This window comes from Megascapheus bottae, chromosome 18 (genome assembly GCF_031878675.1).
Source record: "Megascapheus bottae isolate mThoBot1 chromosome 18, mThoBot2.hap1, whole genome shotgun sequence".
NCBI classification, from domain to species: Eukaryota; Metazoa; Chordata; class Mammalia; order Rodentia; family Geomyidae; genus Megascapheus; species Megascapheus bottae.
The window spans coordinates 6296678-6314982 of NC_143526.1; the positions used below are offsets into that span (position 1 = coordinate 6296678).

At 46.1% G+C, this 18305-nt stretch overlaps 1 protein-coding gene across 2 annotated transcripts in view; it reads right to left on the reverse strand.

Annotated features, from left to right (window-relative positions):
- Osbpl10 (oxysterol binding protein like 10) overlaps positions 1 to 8258 on the reverse strand; it is a 230601-nt gene extending 222343 nt beyond the window's left edge. For both annotated transcript variants that reach the window (XM_090351798.1, XM_090351797.1), the window contains exon 1: positions 7978 to 8258. In XM_090351798.1, coding sequence (XP_090207924.1) covers positions 7978 to 8258 — 281 coding nt within the window. The remainder of the gene's footprint in view (positions 1 to 7977) is intronic.
- Positions 8259 to 18305: the final 10047 nt, after the last annotated feature.

Sequence of the window (18305 nt, forward strand, 5' to 3'; positions counted from 1 at the left end):
TAATTATGTTTAATAATCTGCCACTTGGAAATAAAGACTAGGACTTTATGGATCAAACCAGGCCTGTCGGTGCATGTTTATAATCCCAGTACTCCAGACACTGAGGCCAGAAGGTTGTAAGTTCAAGGCTGAGCCACAAAGTAAGATCTTATCTAAAAGGAAAGGAGGAAGAAAGGAAGGAAAGGAGAGAATGAGAGAGGGAGGGAGGGAATTTTAGGTACCAAAAATTAAGGAACATTTAAGGAACAAAATGAATACAGTAACAGCTACCACTTCCTATATGCTATGATACACCATTCACCCCTCACTCAGGCTTAAAGTAGCATCGCTTCACCTATATACCAGAAAACAGAAGTCCAAGTAATGATGGATCTGGCTGGAAGTCACTCATGTACTAAGTGCTAACATTGCAATGTTACCATCAAGTCTATTCTACCCTGCCTCCCCAGTAAATGCCCACCATAGTCTGAAGATTATTCCTCTCCCAACACCTGCCCTTTTTTCTTTTTTCCTTAAGTCAGAACTGAGGCTTAAACTCAGAGCCTCAAGCTCTTGCTTAGATCTTTTTTCCAAAGTTGGTACTCTACTACTTGAGCTTACTCCCTCACTTTTTTTTCCCATATATTTTTATTGTAATTAATAGAAGGGTTACATTATATTCACCAGATAGAAGGTACATTACTTCACAAACATTGATACTCTTTCATGTCTTAGTCCCCATTTCCCTCCCCCCTTCCCTATCCTATTTCAAATAACCAATTAAACATATATACAATATATCAGATAACAAGCTGAAATACTGTAACAATATGACATAACCAAGGGACAACAAAAGAGATGAGAGATAACATAGTACTTTTAAGGACAACAATCACTCATTACATGGCTTTTGTTTCTATATCCTGGAGGTCCTCTCATTAGCATCATACTATATGGCCTTATGTATCTAGGTTTTGCTCTATTGTAAATCTCTGCTAGGAGAGCCCAAGGTTTCTACTGATTATGACAAATGAGGCAAACCACTGAGCCTATGTTCCTTTGAGTCTGGCTTACTTCACTTAATATGATTTTTCTGTCTTTCCATTTCCTTACAAATGGGGCAATGTTGTTATTTCTGACAGCAGCATAGAATTCCATTGTGTATAAATACCACATCTTGTTGATCCACTCATCCACTGAGGGGCATCTGGGTTGGTTCCATATCTTTACTATGGTAAATAGTGCTGCAATGAACATCGTCATGCTAGTGGATTTAGTATGTCTTTGTTTCTGGACAAGTGGGTAAACAGTAAGTAGTGGAATTGCTGGGTCATAGGGGAGCTCTATGTTTAGTCTTTTAAGTAACCACCATACTGCTTTCCATAGTGATTGAACCAGTTTGCATTCCTACCAGTGTAGTAGTGATCCCTCCTGGCCACATCCCTGTTAGCATTTCTTGATCATGGCCATTCTAGCTGGTTACTCTCCCACTTCTGATTTTTTTGTTGTTGCTGTTGGGTTTTTTTTTTGTTTTTTTTTTGCCAGTCCTGGGGCTTAAACTCAGGGCTTGGGCACTGTCCTTGGGCTTTCTCAAGACTAGCACTCTACCACTTGAGCCACAGCATCTCTTCCAGCTTTTTCTGTGTATATGGTACAGAGAGGAATCGAACCCAGGGCCTCATGCATGCTAGGCAAGCACTCTACCACTAGAACACACTCCTGCCCCCCTTTCGACTTTTTGCTGGCTAATTCGGAGATAGGAGTCTCAAAGCTGGCTCAAGCTGACTTCAAACTTGTGATTCTCAGATCAAAATCTCCTGAATCGAGGTTTACAGGAGTAAGCCACCAATGTCACATGTCTACAGTTCTTATTCTACTCAGGATGTGCCTTTCAATATTTTACAGCTTTTTCTTTTTTGTTTTTTGTTTTTGCTTTTGTTTTTGCCAGTCCTAGGGCCCTATAGCTTTCTTATATTTCAAAACAACCCTCCAAATGTTTTAAGGTCTGGGGCTAACCACCAGAGGTTGGCTCGATTGCAGTAGTCTTCCTTCTCCATTCTCCCAGGAGAAAAGGTGAATGGTAATTCAGATCTTTAAATATTTAAATGACAATTTCTAGATCCAATCAAGTATTATTTGCTGAGGGCCAGGAGTTTGGCCTAGTGATATATGCTTGCCTAGCATGCTTGAAGGCCCAGGTTCAATTCCTCAGAAAAGGCCAAAAGTGGTGCTGTGGCTCAAGTGGAAGAGCTCTAGCCTTGAGAAAGCACAAGCACAGTGCTCAGGCCCTGAATTCAAGCCCCAGAACTGGCAAAAAAAAAAAAAAAAAAAAAAAAAAAAAAAAAAAAAAGAATTCTTTGCTTAAACACATAATTTTTTTTGTGGGGTGGGGGAGGGTTGGTCATGGGGCTTGAACTCTGGGCCTTGGTGCCTTTTCTGAGCTCTTCAGCCTAAGGCTAGCGCTCTATCTCTTCAGCCAGTGTCACTTCCCATTTTCTGGTAGATAATTGGAAATGAGACTTTCAAGCCCGGACTAGCTATGAACTACAATCCTCAGATCTCAACCTCCCAAGTAGCTAGGATTACAGGTGTGAGCCACTGGCGCCCAGCTAAACACATGATGGTCTTCTAAGCAACCCTAAAGCAGCACCATTTTATTTTGAGTTTGAGATGATCCCGATGGCAAGTGAACTTTCACACAGCTGACTATCCACCATGAACAGGCACCCCAGACCAAGCACAAAGCACATTTCTCTCTGGTGTCCTCATCTTAACTTCCCAGCCTCTTTGGCCTATAACCCAAGGCTTCTCCTCCTCCTCTTTCTCCCATGTCCACATCCAACTCATGAGCAGTCTCTATCCACACACCCCAAGAGGTCCTGTCCTCTCCAGTTCCCGGCCTCTGCCTCTGACACCCAGTACCTCTTGCTCAATGATGGACTTCCTACTCATCTCTGACCCCCTGACAGTTCTTTATGTTCTCACAACAGCAAGAGGAAAGGAATCAAGCTGGGCAGTGGTGGCTCTCGCCTGTCATCTTAGCTACTCAGGATGGCTGACACCTTGGATTGAGGTTTCAAGCCAAGGTGGGCAAAAAAGTCGAACTCTTATCTCCAGATAATCAGAAAAAAGTGAAGGGGTGGCTCAGGAGTTGAGTACCAGCCTTGAGCTAGAAAGCTAAGGGAGAATGTGAGACCCAGTACAAGGTCCAACACCAGCAAACACACAAAAAGTAAATGAACCAGACTATGTCACATGCCAGCCTAAAATCCTACTAGACAACCAAGAACCTACATTCCTAACCCCTCCCAAGCACTGAGCTGACAGCCACCACCCAATGTCTCACTCTTGGAGATTCTTTGCCAACAAAAAGCAAAAAGCTTGCTGTGGGAGGTAGCTCACACCTATAATCCTAGCTGTTCAGGAGACTGAGATCTGAGGATTGCAGTTCAAAGCCAGCCCCAGCACTAAAGAACGTGAGACTCTTATCTCCAATTAACTACCAGAAAACCAGAAGTGACACTGTGGCTCAAAGGGTAGGGTGGTAGCCTTGAGCTGAAGAGCTCAGAGCCAACAGCCAGGCCCAGAGTTCAAGCCCTACAACCGACAACAACAATAATAAAAGCAGAGTTATTATTCAAGTGACAAGAGCACCAGCCATGAGCAAAAATGCTAAAGGATAGCACCCAGGACTGAGTTTAAGCACTACTTACTATCTGCACAAAAAAAGAAAAAAAGTGGACAGCAGTACACACTAGATCCCACATAAGCCATGCCTACAAAAACTGAGCCTCTACTTCACTCCCCTTCCAACTTCACATTACCATTCCCTGCTGCCCTTTATTTCCTGGCATGTATGTAGTCTTTAAGCCATCCTGTGGATCTGAAACACAATTCTCTAACTATGTGTAACAGACAAGTGCAGAAAAACCTTATTTGTAAACCTCATTTTTATTGTGAGGTGGCAGGGATTAAACTCTGGGCCTCGCTCCTGTGAGGTAGGCATTCTCACTACTTGAGTCATTCCTCCAACCTGTTTTGAATTGGTTGTTTTGGAGGAAGGGTGGGGCTGTCCTGGGCTGCGATCCTCCTATTTGTGCTTTCCCAGGTGGCTGGGGTAACAGGCCGCTGCAGCTAATCAAAGCTCTTCTCAAAGCTTCTTTCAGTCCCTGGGTTCTTTCTTTTACTACTATCTTTTTTTTTTAAATCATTGCCTAGGCCCAGATTCCAAGCCCCAGTGGGAATACACATACACATACACATACATACACACACACACACACACACACGAGCTCGTGAAGTAAGCTACCAATGTCAGGACAGCTAGAGTGAACTCGTCATGAATTGTGTGGCTAAAGGCTATCATTAAAGGCAGCATGAAGCTGTACCAAGGCATCATCACTGCAGCACCAAGGAAAAGCCAGGCTCACTGTATCCTTCAATCCTAACTTGCCTTTACTATGGCATGAGAAAAATAACTGTTTTGTTTACTGGAACAGATCCAAGCATAGTACCTGACACATAATAGGTGCCCAATAAAATGGTCCCTGATGCCAGGTTCACCAGGCTCATGCCTGTAATCCTGGCTATTCAGGAGACTGAGGTCTGAGGATCAAAGTTCAAACCTAAGCCAAGCAGGGAAGTACATGAGACTCTTATCTCCAATTAACTATCAAAAATGCTAGAAGTTGGGCCATGGCTCAAGTGGTAGAATACTAGCCTTGAGGGAAAAAAAAAAATCAGGGATAGCACCCAGATCCTGAGTTCAAGCCCCAGGACTGGAATTTTTTTTAAAAATCCCAAACTGGCACGGCATGGTGGCTCACACCTGTAATCTTAGCTACTCAGGAGGCTGAGAGCTGAGGATCAAGGTTCAAAGCCAGCCCCGGCACAAAAAGACCTGAGTCTCTTATCTCCAATTAACCTCTAGAAAACGGGGATTGGGGCTTGGCTCAAGGGTAGGGCGGTAGCCTTGGGCTGAAGAGCTCAGGGACAGTGGCCAGGCCAAGTTCAAGGCCCATGACCTACAAAAAAATAAATAAATAAATCCCAGGGGCCTAGTGATAGAGTGCTTGCCTAGCATGCCCTGGGTTTGATTCCTTGGTACCATTCCACATATACAGAAAAAGCCAAAGTGGTGCTATGCCTCAACTGGTAGAACTCTAGTCTTGAAAAAGCCTAAGGAAAGTGCCCAGGCCCTGAATTTAAGTCCCAGGACTGGCAAAACAAAACAAAAACAACAACAACAAAAAACAAACCTGAGAGTTGGGCATTAATGGATCATACCTATAATCCTAGCTACTTAAGAGGCTAAGACCTAAGACTCCTAATTCAAAGCTAGCCCAGGCAAAGTCCATGAACCTCATCTCTGGCTTTTTAGCCAGAAGTAGAGCTGTGACTCAAGTGGTAGAGTGGAGCCTTCTGCAAAACAACCTAGTGAGAGTATGACATGGCCCTATAAACAAGCTCCTGAGTAAACTAATTGAACAAAGAAAGCAACTGTGGGGTTGCTATCCCAATCCTCTTCTCTCTGCCTTTTCTCTGATCAAGATCTCCCTCCAGAAGACCTCTAGAGAAAGAAGCATGCACTATCAAAGGTCATCATAAATCTTCTCCAGACCACTAATGGACCCTGGGCCTTGGTTCAGAGAATATAATGTGGGAAATACAAGCTGCCACACAAAGATATTAACCATTAAGAGACAAACTTTGGAAAATGAATCCACTGTGGTAAAAGCAGGCATTGGCAGACAATCAGACAGCTATAAAACCTAGCAAACAAACTCAGTAAAGATGAGACCTTATCAGCCACCATGCTCAGTAATATATACAGCACAGCATTTGACTTAGACAACCTTCAACCAGGTAGATTTGTTAGTAATTTTCCCTCTTCTCAACCTTGCCTCTAAATCTGACCACCACAGTGAGTTTAAAACTGAATAAAAGACAGGGATGCATGCTATACCATGCCTGTAGTCCTAGCCACTCAGGAGGCTGAGATCTGAAGTTGAGGTCCAGAACCAGGCCAAGGAAGGAAATCTAAGGAATTTCTATCTCCAGTTAACCACCCCAAAGCTAGAAGTAGAACTGTGGCTCAAGTATGGAAGCACTATCCTTGAGCAAAAGAAAGCTAAGGGACAGTTCAGGTACTGAGTACAAGACCCAGCACACACGTATACACACACAAACTAAAATAGAACTAAGAAAAGAACATTACTCCATTTTGTCCTCAACTCACTAGCTCCTCTAATATACTTTGCAGAAATAATACTCTACCCAAGCAAGTAAACCTACTTTGGTCCAGAGGAAAAGCTCTCTGGGCCTCCTAAGCTCTTGGAGAAAAACATTAGAAGTGATTGTGTAACACACCAGGCCAGGGCTGTCAGTGAGTGACCAGGCACCTTGAAGTGCCACTAACTAGACAGGATGTCCAAGTACTGACCTGGGTTTAATCATGTCCTAGCTCTCTTTTCCTCTGCATTCTACCTCCTTTTCAACTTCTAAGAATAGGAGGAGGAAAGGGAAAAGCTGATACTAAGGCTATTTTGAGAAAGAAAAGGATTCAAAAGTTAAGTGCAACTTCCACTAACATAGTAACAGATCTCCAAGGAAACCAGGGTGACTGGAGCATTCTGTGTCTAGAACGTCATGGAGCAACAACTTGTTTGCCATCCATCCAGGGTCACCTTGCTCCATGGTCTCATGTAAATGAAAGTCTGGGATGTTTCAGCTGGAAGCAATGTGAACATTCCCAGTCTGCAGGAAAAGATGACCCAGCCATCAATCCACCCAACAGAGATCAGCAAGACTTTCCCAACTTAATTCAAATCTCACAGTCCCCAAACCTATTACAAGACCAAGGAACTTCATTAAAGGGAGAGCAAAGGATCTCACTAACATAGTCTCCAATGCCCTTACATGGCTACCTGTGTTTTTCTGGGGCTTGTTTTTCAATAAGAATGAGGAGAAAGAAAATGGGAGTGCTGGGTGCTGGTGGCTCAAGGCTATAAACCTAGACATTCAGGAGGCTGATAGTTTGAAGCTAGCCAGAGTATGAAAGTCCATGAGACAAGGATCTCCAATTAACCAGAAAAAAAAAAAAAAAAAAGCCTGAAGTGGAGGTGGAGCTGTGGCTTAAGCACTACCTCAAGTGGAAAAAACTAAGGGACAGTGTCCAGGTCCTAAGTTCAAGCCCAGAAGAGAGCCAGCACAAGACAGAAGCAGAGATACTGATCCCTAGAGGTCTTCCTGGACATTGTGATCCCCCCCAAGTACACTGGGAGAGTCCTCCTGGACTTCTCCATCTTTCTAGGTCTCTCTCCATATCTAGGCTACCCAACTTTAAGGACACTTCAGATGGCACCGGAAGGGGAGATAATACTAAATAGAAAACTGCCCACTCTAAGAGGAAAGAAGGTGTTTTCGTTTACTTTCTCTTTTTTTTTTTTTTTAATTTAGTTTACATGAAGCTTCCCCTGCAGAGATTGAAGGCTGCAAAGCCACCAAGTGAGCAGGGGTACGCCTGCGCGCTGGAGGTCGCCTAGGATGGCAGGTAGCAAGCTTTTGGGTGGTGGTGGTGGTGTGGTTTTTACACACCAAACTTAAAAAAAGAGAAAGAAAAGCAACTAGGTTGAGGCCTGGGGGTGTCGGGGGCTGCTGAGGTCGGACCACAGCGAGCTAAAGCCACCTGAGCCGGGTACAAAGCGCGCCCAGCTCCCTGCCTTTCTCGGCCATTCTTCGGGGGCGCAGGGGGACAGAAAGCTGCCGGCGGGCCGAGCTCGGGAACCAACCGGTGCGCGCCGACCGCGGCCACTCCACACCCCGCAGTTCCCAGCGGCCACCGCCTCCCTCCCGCCGCTGCGGGGCGGCCGGGCGGGGCCCCGCCGCGCCCATCCCGGGCCAGCCAGGCGCCGAACCGGGACGCGGGAAGGGCGCGGGGCCCCACCGCGCTGGCGCCCGCACCCCGCCGCACGCGCGCACACGCCGAGGCCGCGGTACCTGTTCTGCCAGCCCTGGAGGAGGTTGGTGTATTTGCTGAGCACGCCCTCGAGCGCCGGCTCCCTCCGGCGCCCACCGCCTCCCGACGGGCTGGCGGCCACCGAGCCCGGGCTGCTGCGGCTACCTCCGCCGCCCAGCGCGGCCGCCACCGAGCGGCCCGACACCCCCCGAGCCGCCAGCGAGCAGGAGGGCGAGGAGCCCGCCGACGTGGCGCGGCTGCTGCTGCGGCTGCTGCCCTGGCTGCCTCCGCCGCTGTCAGCGCCCTGGGCCGCGCTCTCCATGGCCCCGGCGCGCCCGGAACGCGGGGCCCCGGCGCGGCGGCGGCGGCGGCGGCTCCGAGCGCCCCGGCTGCGCGTGGCTGCTCCGAATTCCCGGGAAATGCCTGACTCACACGGCAGGAGGAGGAGGAGGTGGACGAGGAGGAGGAGGAGGAGGGCTGGGGAGGAAGCCAGCGGGGCTGGATGCAGCTGCGGCCGCCCCTCCTCCCGCCGCGGCCGCGGCCCGGCCCCGCCCTCCCTCCTGCCCTCCCTCCAGCCCGCGACTTCCCGGGCCCGCAAGTTGCGAGCGTGCGGCGGGCTCGGCCAGCCCCTCGGTCACCGGCCTCCGCCTCCCGCCTCGCGGCCGCTCCCCAGGGGTCCGCGCGGCGCCGCCGCCCGCTAGGCCGGCCCGCCCGCGCCCCGCGCCCGCCGCCCTCGCCAGCCGCCGCTGCTGCCCCCTCTCGGATCCGAAGGGGCGGCGGAAGGGAATCTCGGCGCGACGCCCCCCACCCCTGGCCACCTCAGGACCTGGAGGGAGGGGCGGCCACACCCACCCACCCGGGGTGGGGGGGCGCCTGGACGAGGCCGCGCGCGCCCCTCGCCCCTGCACTCTGCCGGGGCCGGACCCGGACACCTGGAAATCAGCCTGTCTTGGCGCCTGGCCGACCTAGCTTCGCTGAGCGCGCCTAGAGGTGATTGTGACAGGTGAGCTGTGAGTTAGTGGACACCAAGGCCTGGAGTGGGGTGAGAGATGGGGCATGCAAATGCTCCCACGCCTCAGCCTAGTTCCCGTACCAGTGGACACAGACCACCCCAAACCCGGGCACACAGGGAGCACAAACCTCAAGGTTGTCAGAGTCTGAATCTGTCCCACGCGGCAGACAGCTGGTCACAAACACAAGCATTCTCAGTCGCCTGGGACTCCTTTTCCCCTCTACTGGATGTGTAATTGTGCGGCAGAAGCAGGTAACTTGCACTCTTTCTACCCCAGGAAGAGCCTCAGTAAATATACTCAATGTGATCTGGGCGTTTCTACAGTTATCTAGGAGAAAAAAACTTTAAGGCGGTTGGATGGCCCCTTCCCACAAGCATACAAAAGAAACCCCCCCCCCACACACACACACAATGAAACTGGGGACCAGTGGCTCACACCTATAATTCTAGTTACTGCGGATGCTGAGATATGAGGATCATGGCTCAGAACCAGCCTGGGCAGGAAAATCTGTGAGACTCTTCAACTAACCACCAAAAAGCCCAAAGTGTCGGCCTTGAGAGCAAAACAAAACAAGTGAGAACACAAGAGCCCCAGTATGGGCAATAAGTAAATGAATAATTAAATACATAACTATATAAATAAATGCATAAATATCACATATTACAGAAAGCTTTCCTCAATATGCCCTAGTATGACCAGGAAAACAACCTACAAATTCTCTTTGGAGAGGAAAATAGCTTTGTGTTACTTAGAAAAACAACTTTGAGAACAAATTCAAAAGAAATTGGCAATAGGAAGAGAAAATGGATTATATCTCCTAAAAATTATTTGTTATATGTGTGTGTACGTCCACTATAGAGACCATTTCCTTATTTTATCCAGGTTGTGTAAATCATTCATGCAAATTTTAAATGCAAGTAGGTTGGACTGGAGCCTAGCAGCCATGTTGGGATACATGAAGGCTGGGAATGGAAGCCCTGTATGGTTAGAATCAAAAAATAGCGAGGAAGGTAAAAGTATGGCCTAGTAATAGAGTGCTTGCCTGGCACACACAAAGCCCTGGGTTCAAGTCCTCCATACCACATACCACATACACAGAAAAAGCCAGAAGTGGTGCTGTGGCTCAAGTAGTACAGCCCTAGCCTTGAGAAAGCTCAGACAGTGACCAGGCCCAGAGTTCAAGCCCCAGGACTGGCAAAAAAAAAAAAAAAAGTGAGGAAATCAGTAACCGCTAGCCAGGTCAGGTGGCTTCTCTCTGTAATCCTAGCTACTGTGGAGGCTGAGAGCTGAGGAGGATCTGAGAGGTGAGGATCTCAAAAGCTCCACGAGACACCTCTCTCCAGTTAATTAGCAAAAAGCCAGAAGTGAAGCTGTGCCACAAGTGGTAGAGCACCCGTCTTGACTGAAAAAGCTGATTAAGGGCTTGAGGCCTGACTTCAAGCCCCAGTACTAGCACATGCGTGCACGCGCACAGGCAGGCAGGCACACACACACACACACACACCACTACACTATGTCAGTAGCCTCTAGATGGTGCTGACTGGGTCTTATCCTGCAGGTAGACCTGGAGAGCCAGGAGAGTAGTTCTGGAGCTTCCTTCTCTAGCTAAGACTGTCAGTCCAATGCCTCATAAAACAGAGAGGAATGGAATTTAGCCTGGTTGACCAAATGTGCTGAATGATCACAAATCGATAATAATAAAAAAAAATGGGACAACCAGACCACCCTCTGATACCGTTTGTTTATGTTGTCCCATAAATAATGAAACAGTAACAGCTATACACTTGCAGAGGCTTCACATCTAGTGACCATTTAATTCTCCCAACTCTCCCATAAAGAGACTCAGTTCCTATTCTCACAGCTCAACTAGGAGCAGGGAAGCAACTTCCCCCAAGTTCTCCCTGAGGGAGAGTCTGAAATCTGAGAACTGAACCTCCATTTATTCTGTGCTGGTCTTGGGGTTTGAACTCGGGGACTGGGCACTGTGAGAAAAGCCTGTTCTATCAAACTTGTTTGCTTTCTTCCTGACACTCCTGTGAGAATTGTTTTTCTGGAAAGGTCCCTGATTTGGCCAGGTGGCTTTGCTCTTGAAAATTGCATTTTAGTTACACCCTTTTCCTGCTGCCTTTGAGTGATGATATCCTATTAAAAGCTCATTGAATTTTAGTTAGATCCTGTAAATTAAGCCATATTCTTTTGCAGATTGTAGAAGCAGAGGGGCAGAGCCTGCTGGGTTTTGGATAAACAGGGAGCAGCCTGCCCCCTCTGTGTGCTTGCCAGCTTTTTGGTTGATGGTACACCCTTCTGCAGAAGTAAACCTTGCCTTGCCGAGTTCCTTTCCAGTTGTTATCCCTGTTCCTGAGGCATTCCAACACCACAGCCATTTCTAGTAGTGCTGTTATATTCAAGGCTGGCACAGTTGAGCACAGCTCCACTTCTGGCTTACTGGTGCTTAATTGGAGATGAATGTTATGAACTTTTTGCCTAAGTTGGCTTCAAACTACAATCCTCAGATCTCAGCCTCCTGAATGGCTAGGATTACAGATGTAAGCCATGAAGCTGGGTTCTGAATCTCAGTGTGTGTGTGTCTGTGTGTGTCTGTGTCCGTGTCCTAGGGATGGAACTCAGGGCCTAGGCACTGACTGCCTCCAAGCTTCATTTGCTTAAGGGTAGTACTCTACCCCTTCTCATTTTTTTGTGTGTGTTTTCCAGTCCTAGGCATTGAGCTCAGGGCCTGAGCACTGTCCTTGTGTTTTTTCTCAAGGCGAGAGCCTACAACTTGAGCCGTAGCACCACTTCTGGCTTTTTCTATGTATGTGGTAATGAGGAATTGAACCCGGATCTTCGTGCATGCTAGGCAAACACTCTACCACTAGACCAAACTCCTAGCCTTATAATTTGGATGAATCTTCTTTCTTTCTTTCCTCCTTTCTTTCTTTCTTTCTTTCTTTCTTTCTTTCTTTCTTTCTTTCTTTCTTTCTTTCGTTCCATGGGGCTTGAACTCAGGGTCTGAGAGCTATCCCTGAGCTCTTTTTCTAAAGCTGGTGCTCTATCACTTTAATCTACAGCTCCACTTCCTGTCATTTATTTTGGTGATGATTCTCAAGAGCTTTCCTGCTTTGACTGGCTTCAAACTGTGATTCTCAAATCTCAGCCTCCTGATTGGCTAGGATTAGAGCCACTGAGCTTGGCTTTGACTCTAAATTCTAAACCAGCATATTATGCCACTGGTGATATTGCTTCATAATGGATGGGCTTTCATTTCCTGAGCTTAATGAAACCACTGAACGTACCACTGGGTGCCTGGAATTTCATTTCCGGTTATATCTTGCACATTTAGGAATTAATTCTCCAATTGCCATTCTGCGGAGTGCAGGAATATGGCTTGGGCACCCAGCCCCAGGGCTGCATTCCATTGTTATGAACACTTCTTCCTTGATAACAAAGCTCAATTTTACAAGAAACAAACTCTGGGAGGATCCAAGGCTGAAGCAAGGTCTTCTGACTCCATGTCCAGGGAGTGTTCTTGCACATACAGTGCTTGCCTGAACCTTGGTGATTATGTGTATGTGCGACTTGACCAATCAGTGTGGAGATAGAAACACCAGAAACTAGATAAGGGACACTTTCTTCTCTGAGTAAATGAGCAGGGAAAGCTGGGAATGGTGGTGCACGCCTGTAATTCCAGCACTCGGGAAGCAGAGACGTGAAGATCATGAATTCAGTGACAGCCTGGACCATGTACTGAGACCTAACTCAGTGAGAAAGAGGGACTCTTAACAACAGTAATCATTCACAGAGAATCTATTAAAACTAAAACTTAAAAAAAAAACTCTATTAAAAAACCTACTAACATGACAGAGTGCCAGTAGCTCACACCTATAAGCCTAGCTACTCGGGCTGAGAGCTGAAGATCACAGTTCAAAGCCAGCCTGGGCACGACAGTCCATTAGACTCTTAGCTCCAATGAACCACTAGAAAACCAGAAGTGGCACTGTGGCTCAAAGTGGTACAATGCAAGTCTTGAACTAAAGAGCTCAAGGACAGCATCAGTCCACAGTTCAAGCTACAAAACAGACCAAAAGAAAAAAAAAACACGCACACGCGCACGCACGCACGCACGCACGCACGCATGCACGCCTGAAGATTCCAAGTGATGATATAGCTGAACTTTTGAGCTCTTACACATGGCCAATAAAAATGCAAAATAGTGGGAAGTGGCACTGTGGCTCAAGTAGTAAAGCGCTAGTCTAGAGCTGATAGAGCTCAGAGACAGCACCCAGGTCCAGAATTCAAGCCCCACTACTGACAGAAAAAAAAAATGTGAAAATGGTATAGCTATTTTGGAAAATAATTGGGAAGGGGGGATAGTTAGGGCTTGAACCCAATGCCTCGGTGCTATCCTGTAACTTTTTTGCTCAAAGCTAGTGCTTTTCCACTTGAGCCACAGTTCTACTTCTGGATTTTTGCTGGATAGTTATTGATAAGAATCTCAGATTTTCCTTCCTGATTTGGCTTTAGTCCTCAGAACTTAGCCTTCCTGAACAGGATTACTGATATGAACCCAGCTGGCAGTTTCTCTTAAAGTTAAACATACCCTTACTATATGTCATCACACTTTTATTTGTTTTTTAATTTGGGAGACAACGCCTCACTACATAAGCCAGGCTGGCTTCAAACTTCTCAAACTCATACTGCCTCAGATTCCCAAATTCTAGAATTACACACATCCCACAACATAAAATGACAAAAATAGGTACAGGGTAATTCCATGTGTCTGATGGTCTGAAAAAGGCAAAAAAAGAAAAAAAAACAGTGAAGAGCACAACCATGCGTGGTTAGGGTAAAACAAGGATTTGACCATAAAAAGGAACTGCAGGGAACTATTTGTAGGTATGTGGGGTGATGAAGCTGCTCTGTATCTCCACTGTGGCAGCAGTGATTGCAAGGATGGGATGGAAACTCTGGTCAACTACCAGTCCAGCAGCAGGCATAGTAGTGCCTCTCTGTAATCATAGCACTTGGAAGGCTGATCCTAAGTTTGAGACCAGGCTATGCTACCTACTGAGATCCTACAAAACTCCATCCAGAAGAGTATATTTTATTAAATTTAAACTTTTAAAATTTCTTTCTCTCTCTCTTTCTTTCTTTCTTTCTTTGCCAGTCCTGGGGCTTGAGCTCGGGCCCTGGGCACTATCCTTAAACTTCTTTTATGCAAGGCTAACACTCTACCACTTAAGCCACAGTGCCACCTCTGGCCTTTTTTGTTTATGTGGTACTAAGGAATCAAACCCAGGGCTTGATGCATGCTAGACAAGCACTCTTCCCCTGAGCCACATTCCCAGCCCTAAAATGTATTTCTTACATGAAAAAAAGTATATGAGATAAAAATCTTTGCATGTCTTCATGCTAGAGGATGGGTTTTCTATGTGCAAAAACAAAAATCTGAGCCAGACTCTAGTGACTCAAGCCTTTAATCCTAGTACACAGAAAGTTGAGATCTGAGGATTACAATTTGAAGCCAGCCCAGGCAAAAAAGGTCTATGGGACTCTTACCTCCAATTAACTAGCAAAAAGTCAGAAGTGGAAATGTGACTCAGATAGTAGAGTGCCAGCCTTGAGCATGCTCATGGCACACACACATACATACATACACGTAAGCCAAGAGGCCCTGAGTTCAAGCCCAATGGAGGATGGATGGATAGACAGACAGACAGACAGACAGATTCATAGATAGACAGATGTGACTGGGGCTTTCTTTTTGCCACTATAACTTTCTGTGGACAACTTGATTTCCCCCCAATTGTTCCAGGCAAGTGAAAATTACATGAAACACAAGTAATTGAAAGGGTATCAATGTATGTGAATTAATGCACCTTCTATCTGGCAAATATCATGTAACCCTTTTACTAATTACAATAAAAAAAATTTAATAAAAAAAAAGAAAAAGAAAAAAGAACAATTTACCAGAGCTGTTTCTTAGCCTCTAAATGTGAACAATTTTCTCTTTTTTTCCTTTTTTTGTGCTACTATTGGAACACACACAAAAGACCTCATGCTCTTGCTTTTTTGCTCAAGGCTGACACTCCTCCATTTATGGTGTATTGCTGGTTAGTTGGGGATAAGGAACCTCTTCCACTTTCTGCCCAGGCTGGCTTTGAACAATGATCCTCAGATCTTAGCCTCCTGAGTAGCTAGGATTACGGGTATGAGCCACCAGCTCCTACCCATTATTCCAAATTATGGAATCTGAAATATTTATTTTGAGAACGTAGGTTGCCAAGGAGGAAAGGGATATTGTGAGCCTTATACTTTATATCTACAAATGTAAGAACTGGCTTTCCCAAAGCGTAAAGGGGGAAAAACACTCCACAGAAAGACTTGAATATATCTCTGTACTTTCCAATCTAAGGATTGAGGGCAATAAATAAATAAATTCCTTGCCACATGTTGTAGCCTAAAATTCAGGGAAGGGATCCTTGAAATCCTATCACTCAGGAGGCTGAAGTAGGAGGACTGGGAGCTTCCTAATAAGATATTGTCTCACTCGGGATGCTGAGATCTCAGGATCACAGTTCAAAGTCAGCCTGGAAGCCTGCGCGGTGACTCAGGACCACCTTGGAAGCCAGAGGCAGTGGCCCACACCTGTAATCCTAGCTGCTCAAGAGGCTGAGATCTGAGGATCAAGGTTCAAAGCCAGCCCAGGCACAAAAGGACCTGAGACTCTTATCTCCAGTTAATCTCTAGAAAATGAAAAGTGGGGCTTAGCTACAGGGTAGCGTGGTAGCCTTGAGCTGAAGAGCTCAGGAACTGCACCCAGGCCAAATTCAAGCCCCATGACCCACCAAAAAAAAAAAGAAAGAAAGAAAGAAAGAAAAGAAAAGAAAAAAAGGAAATCCAGCCTGGACCTGAAAGTCCATGAGACTGTTATCTCTAATTAACCACCAGTAAACCTGAAGTGGCTCTGTGCCTCAAGTGGTAGAGTGCTACCCTTGAGCTGAAGATCTCAGGGACAATACCCAGGCCCTAGGCCCCCAGATTCAAGCCCACAACTAACCTGAAAGAAAAGAAGAGAAAAGGGATGGGAGGGGTGGGAGTTTGGCCTAGTAGTAGAGTGCCTGCCTAGCATTCACCAAGACCTGGGTTCAATCCCTCAGTACCACATACATAGAAAAAGCCAGAAATGGTGCTGTTGTGGCTCTAGCTTTGAGAAAGCTTAAGGACAACACTCAGGCCCTGAGTTCAAACGCCAGGACTGGAAAAGGAAAGAAGGAAGGGAAGGAGAGAGGGAAGGGAGGGAGGAAAAAAGGGAAGGGAGGGAGGGAGGGAGTGACAGACACAACCTGGCACTCAAGTTGCTTTCTAAAAGAACACTAAAGCCAGGGCGGGGGAGGGGGGGAGGTTGCCTGAAACAAAAGGACAAAAACAATAGAAACCCAACTGCCATTGGAGAGCATAAAGAGTTAAAGAAGAGCCAGGTGCTTGTGGTACACTCCTGTAATCCTGTCTACTCAGGAAACTGACAACTGAGGATGGTGGCTCAAAGCCAGCCTAGGCAGTAAAGTCTATGGGAGTCTTATCTCCTATTTTTAAAAAAGAAGCCAGAGGTGGAGTGTGGCTCAAATGTTAGAACACCAGCCTTGAGCAGAAAATTTCAAGTGAAATTGCAAGTCCCTGGGTTCAAGTCTCAGTACTAGAAAAAAAGAGAGTAAAAACCAAAAACCAAACAAAACCAAAAACAAAATCTCAAACTGAGGGTGGTAGATTCTTGGTTATTTCTTTGTGAAACAAACATTTGAGACCCTGAATTCTATCCCTAGTGCCAACAAACAAACAAAAAAAAAAAAAACAAGAAAATATTCCTACTCACCCTCCATTGGCAGTGGGGTGAGGCAGAGGAAGGAAGTATCAAGACTCTTGCTGCAGTGGTAGGTGCTTTTATTTATAGATGCCAGGCCTTCCAGCTGCATGCCTTGCTTTCTGACAAGACATGTTTAAGATCATCTGATTCTTGGATTTACTGGCAGACATTATGCAGCAAATTATTTCTGGCTATGAAAGTATGGCCGATTTATGTGCATAGCAGAGCTCTGTAAGTATGCCTGTCATAATGTCAATAGACAGTGTTTAAGTTCTAATAGTCTCCCTATGAGCATTTTATACACAGCATTCATCCATCCCTTCTTTTCTTTGTGGTTCCAGGGAACAAAGCCAGGCCCCTCGAATGTGCCAGGTAAGCCTGTACCTACCCCTGAGCTCTGTCCCCAGTGCACAACTTCATTTTTTTTTGTATGCTTTCATTTTTTTTTTTGTATGCCGGTCCTAGAGCTTGAACTCAGATCTGGGCACTTTCCCTTGGCTTTTTCACTCAGGGCAGTACTCTACTACTTGAGCCACAACTCCACCTCCAGGTTTTTGCTGGTTAAATGGAAATAAGAATCTTACAGGCTATTTCTGTCAACTCCTTTCAAATTTTGATCCTCAGATCTCTACTTCCTGAGAGAAGCTAGGATTACAGGTGTGAGCCACCTGTGCCTGGCATATCTCTCTCTCTCTCTCTCTCTCTCTCTCTCTCTCTAGAGTAGAACAGAGTTAGTGGATTGAGACGGATTTTTATTTTCTTTTCACATTCCATATCAAGTAGTCTTCCTATAACACATTTCATCAAACAAACATTTGGGGTGGGGGAGGCAGAATTGTAATCCAGAGAGCTTTCTGTCTGTGAATAGACAGTCAGGTTTGTCTCATTCTTGGCCCAGGGGCCTCTTCTAAGCCTCAGTATTTTATATAAAAAAACTGGTAAAAGTTGCCACCTCCAGTTACTGGTATAAGGCTTTAACTGCCTTGATAATAAAGCACCATCAAATGAGGAAGTACTGCGAGTTCTGTTTTCATTAGAGCATTTTTTGCTCCTAGATGACATTAAAGTATATTCCAGGAAACTGTAGAGTGATTCAAGTGGTAGAGTGCCAGCCTTTAGTGAGAAAACCAAAGGAGACACAAGGTTCTGACTTCAAACCCCAGTTCTAACACACACACACACACACACACACACACACACACACACACACACACACACACACACACACTTTATTAGCAAATCCCAACCCTGGCCACCTGCACCCTGCCCATCTGAAACTACTAACAACTCCATGCCAGTGCCCAAACCAGTTGATTTCCTACCAGCAGAGTTGTAATTGAGCCCAATACAGGGCTACAACTTAGGAAAGAATACCACAAATATATTAATCTGGAATTGTAATGATTTAGATACCTTTCATCAGATGCAAAACCCATAAGATCCCAGCCCCTTTAACTATCCCTTTTATTTCAAGTCTGTCTGTCTTTCTCTCTCA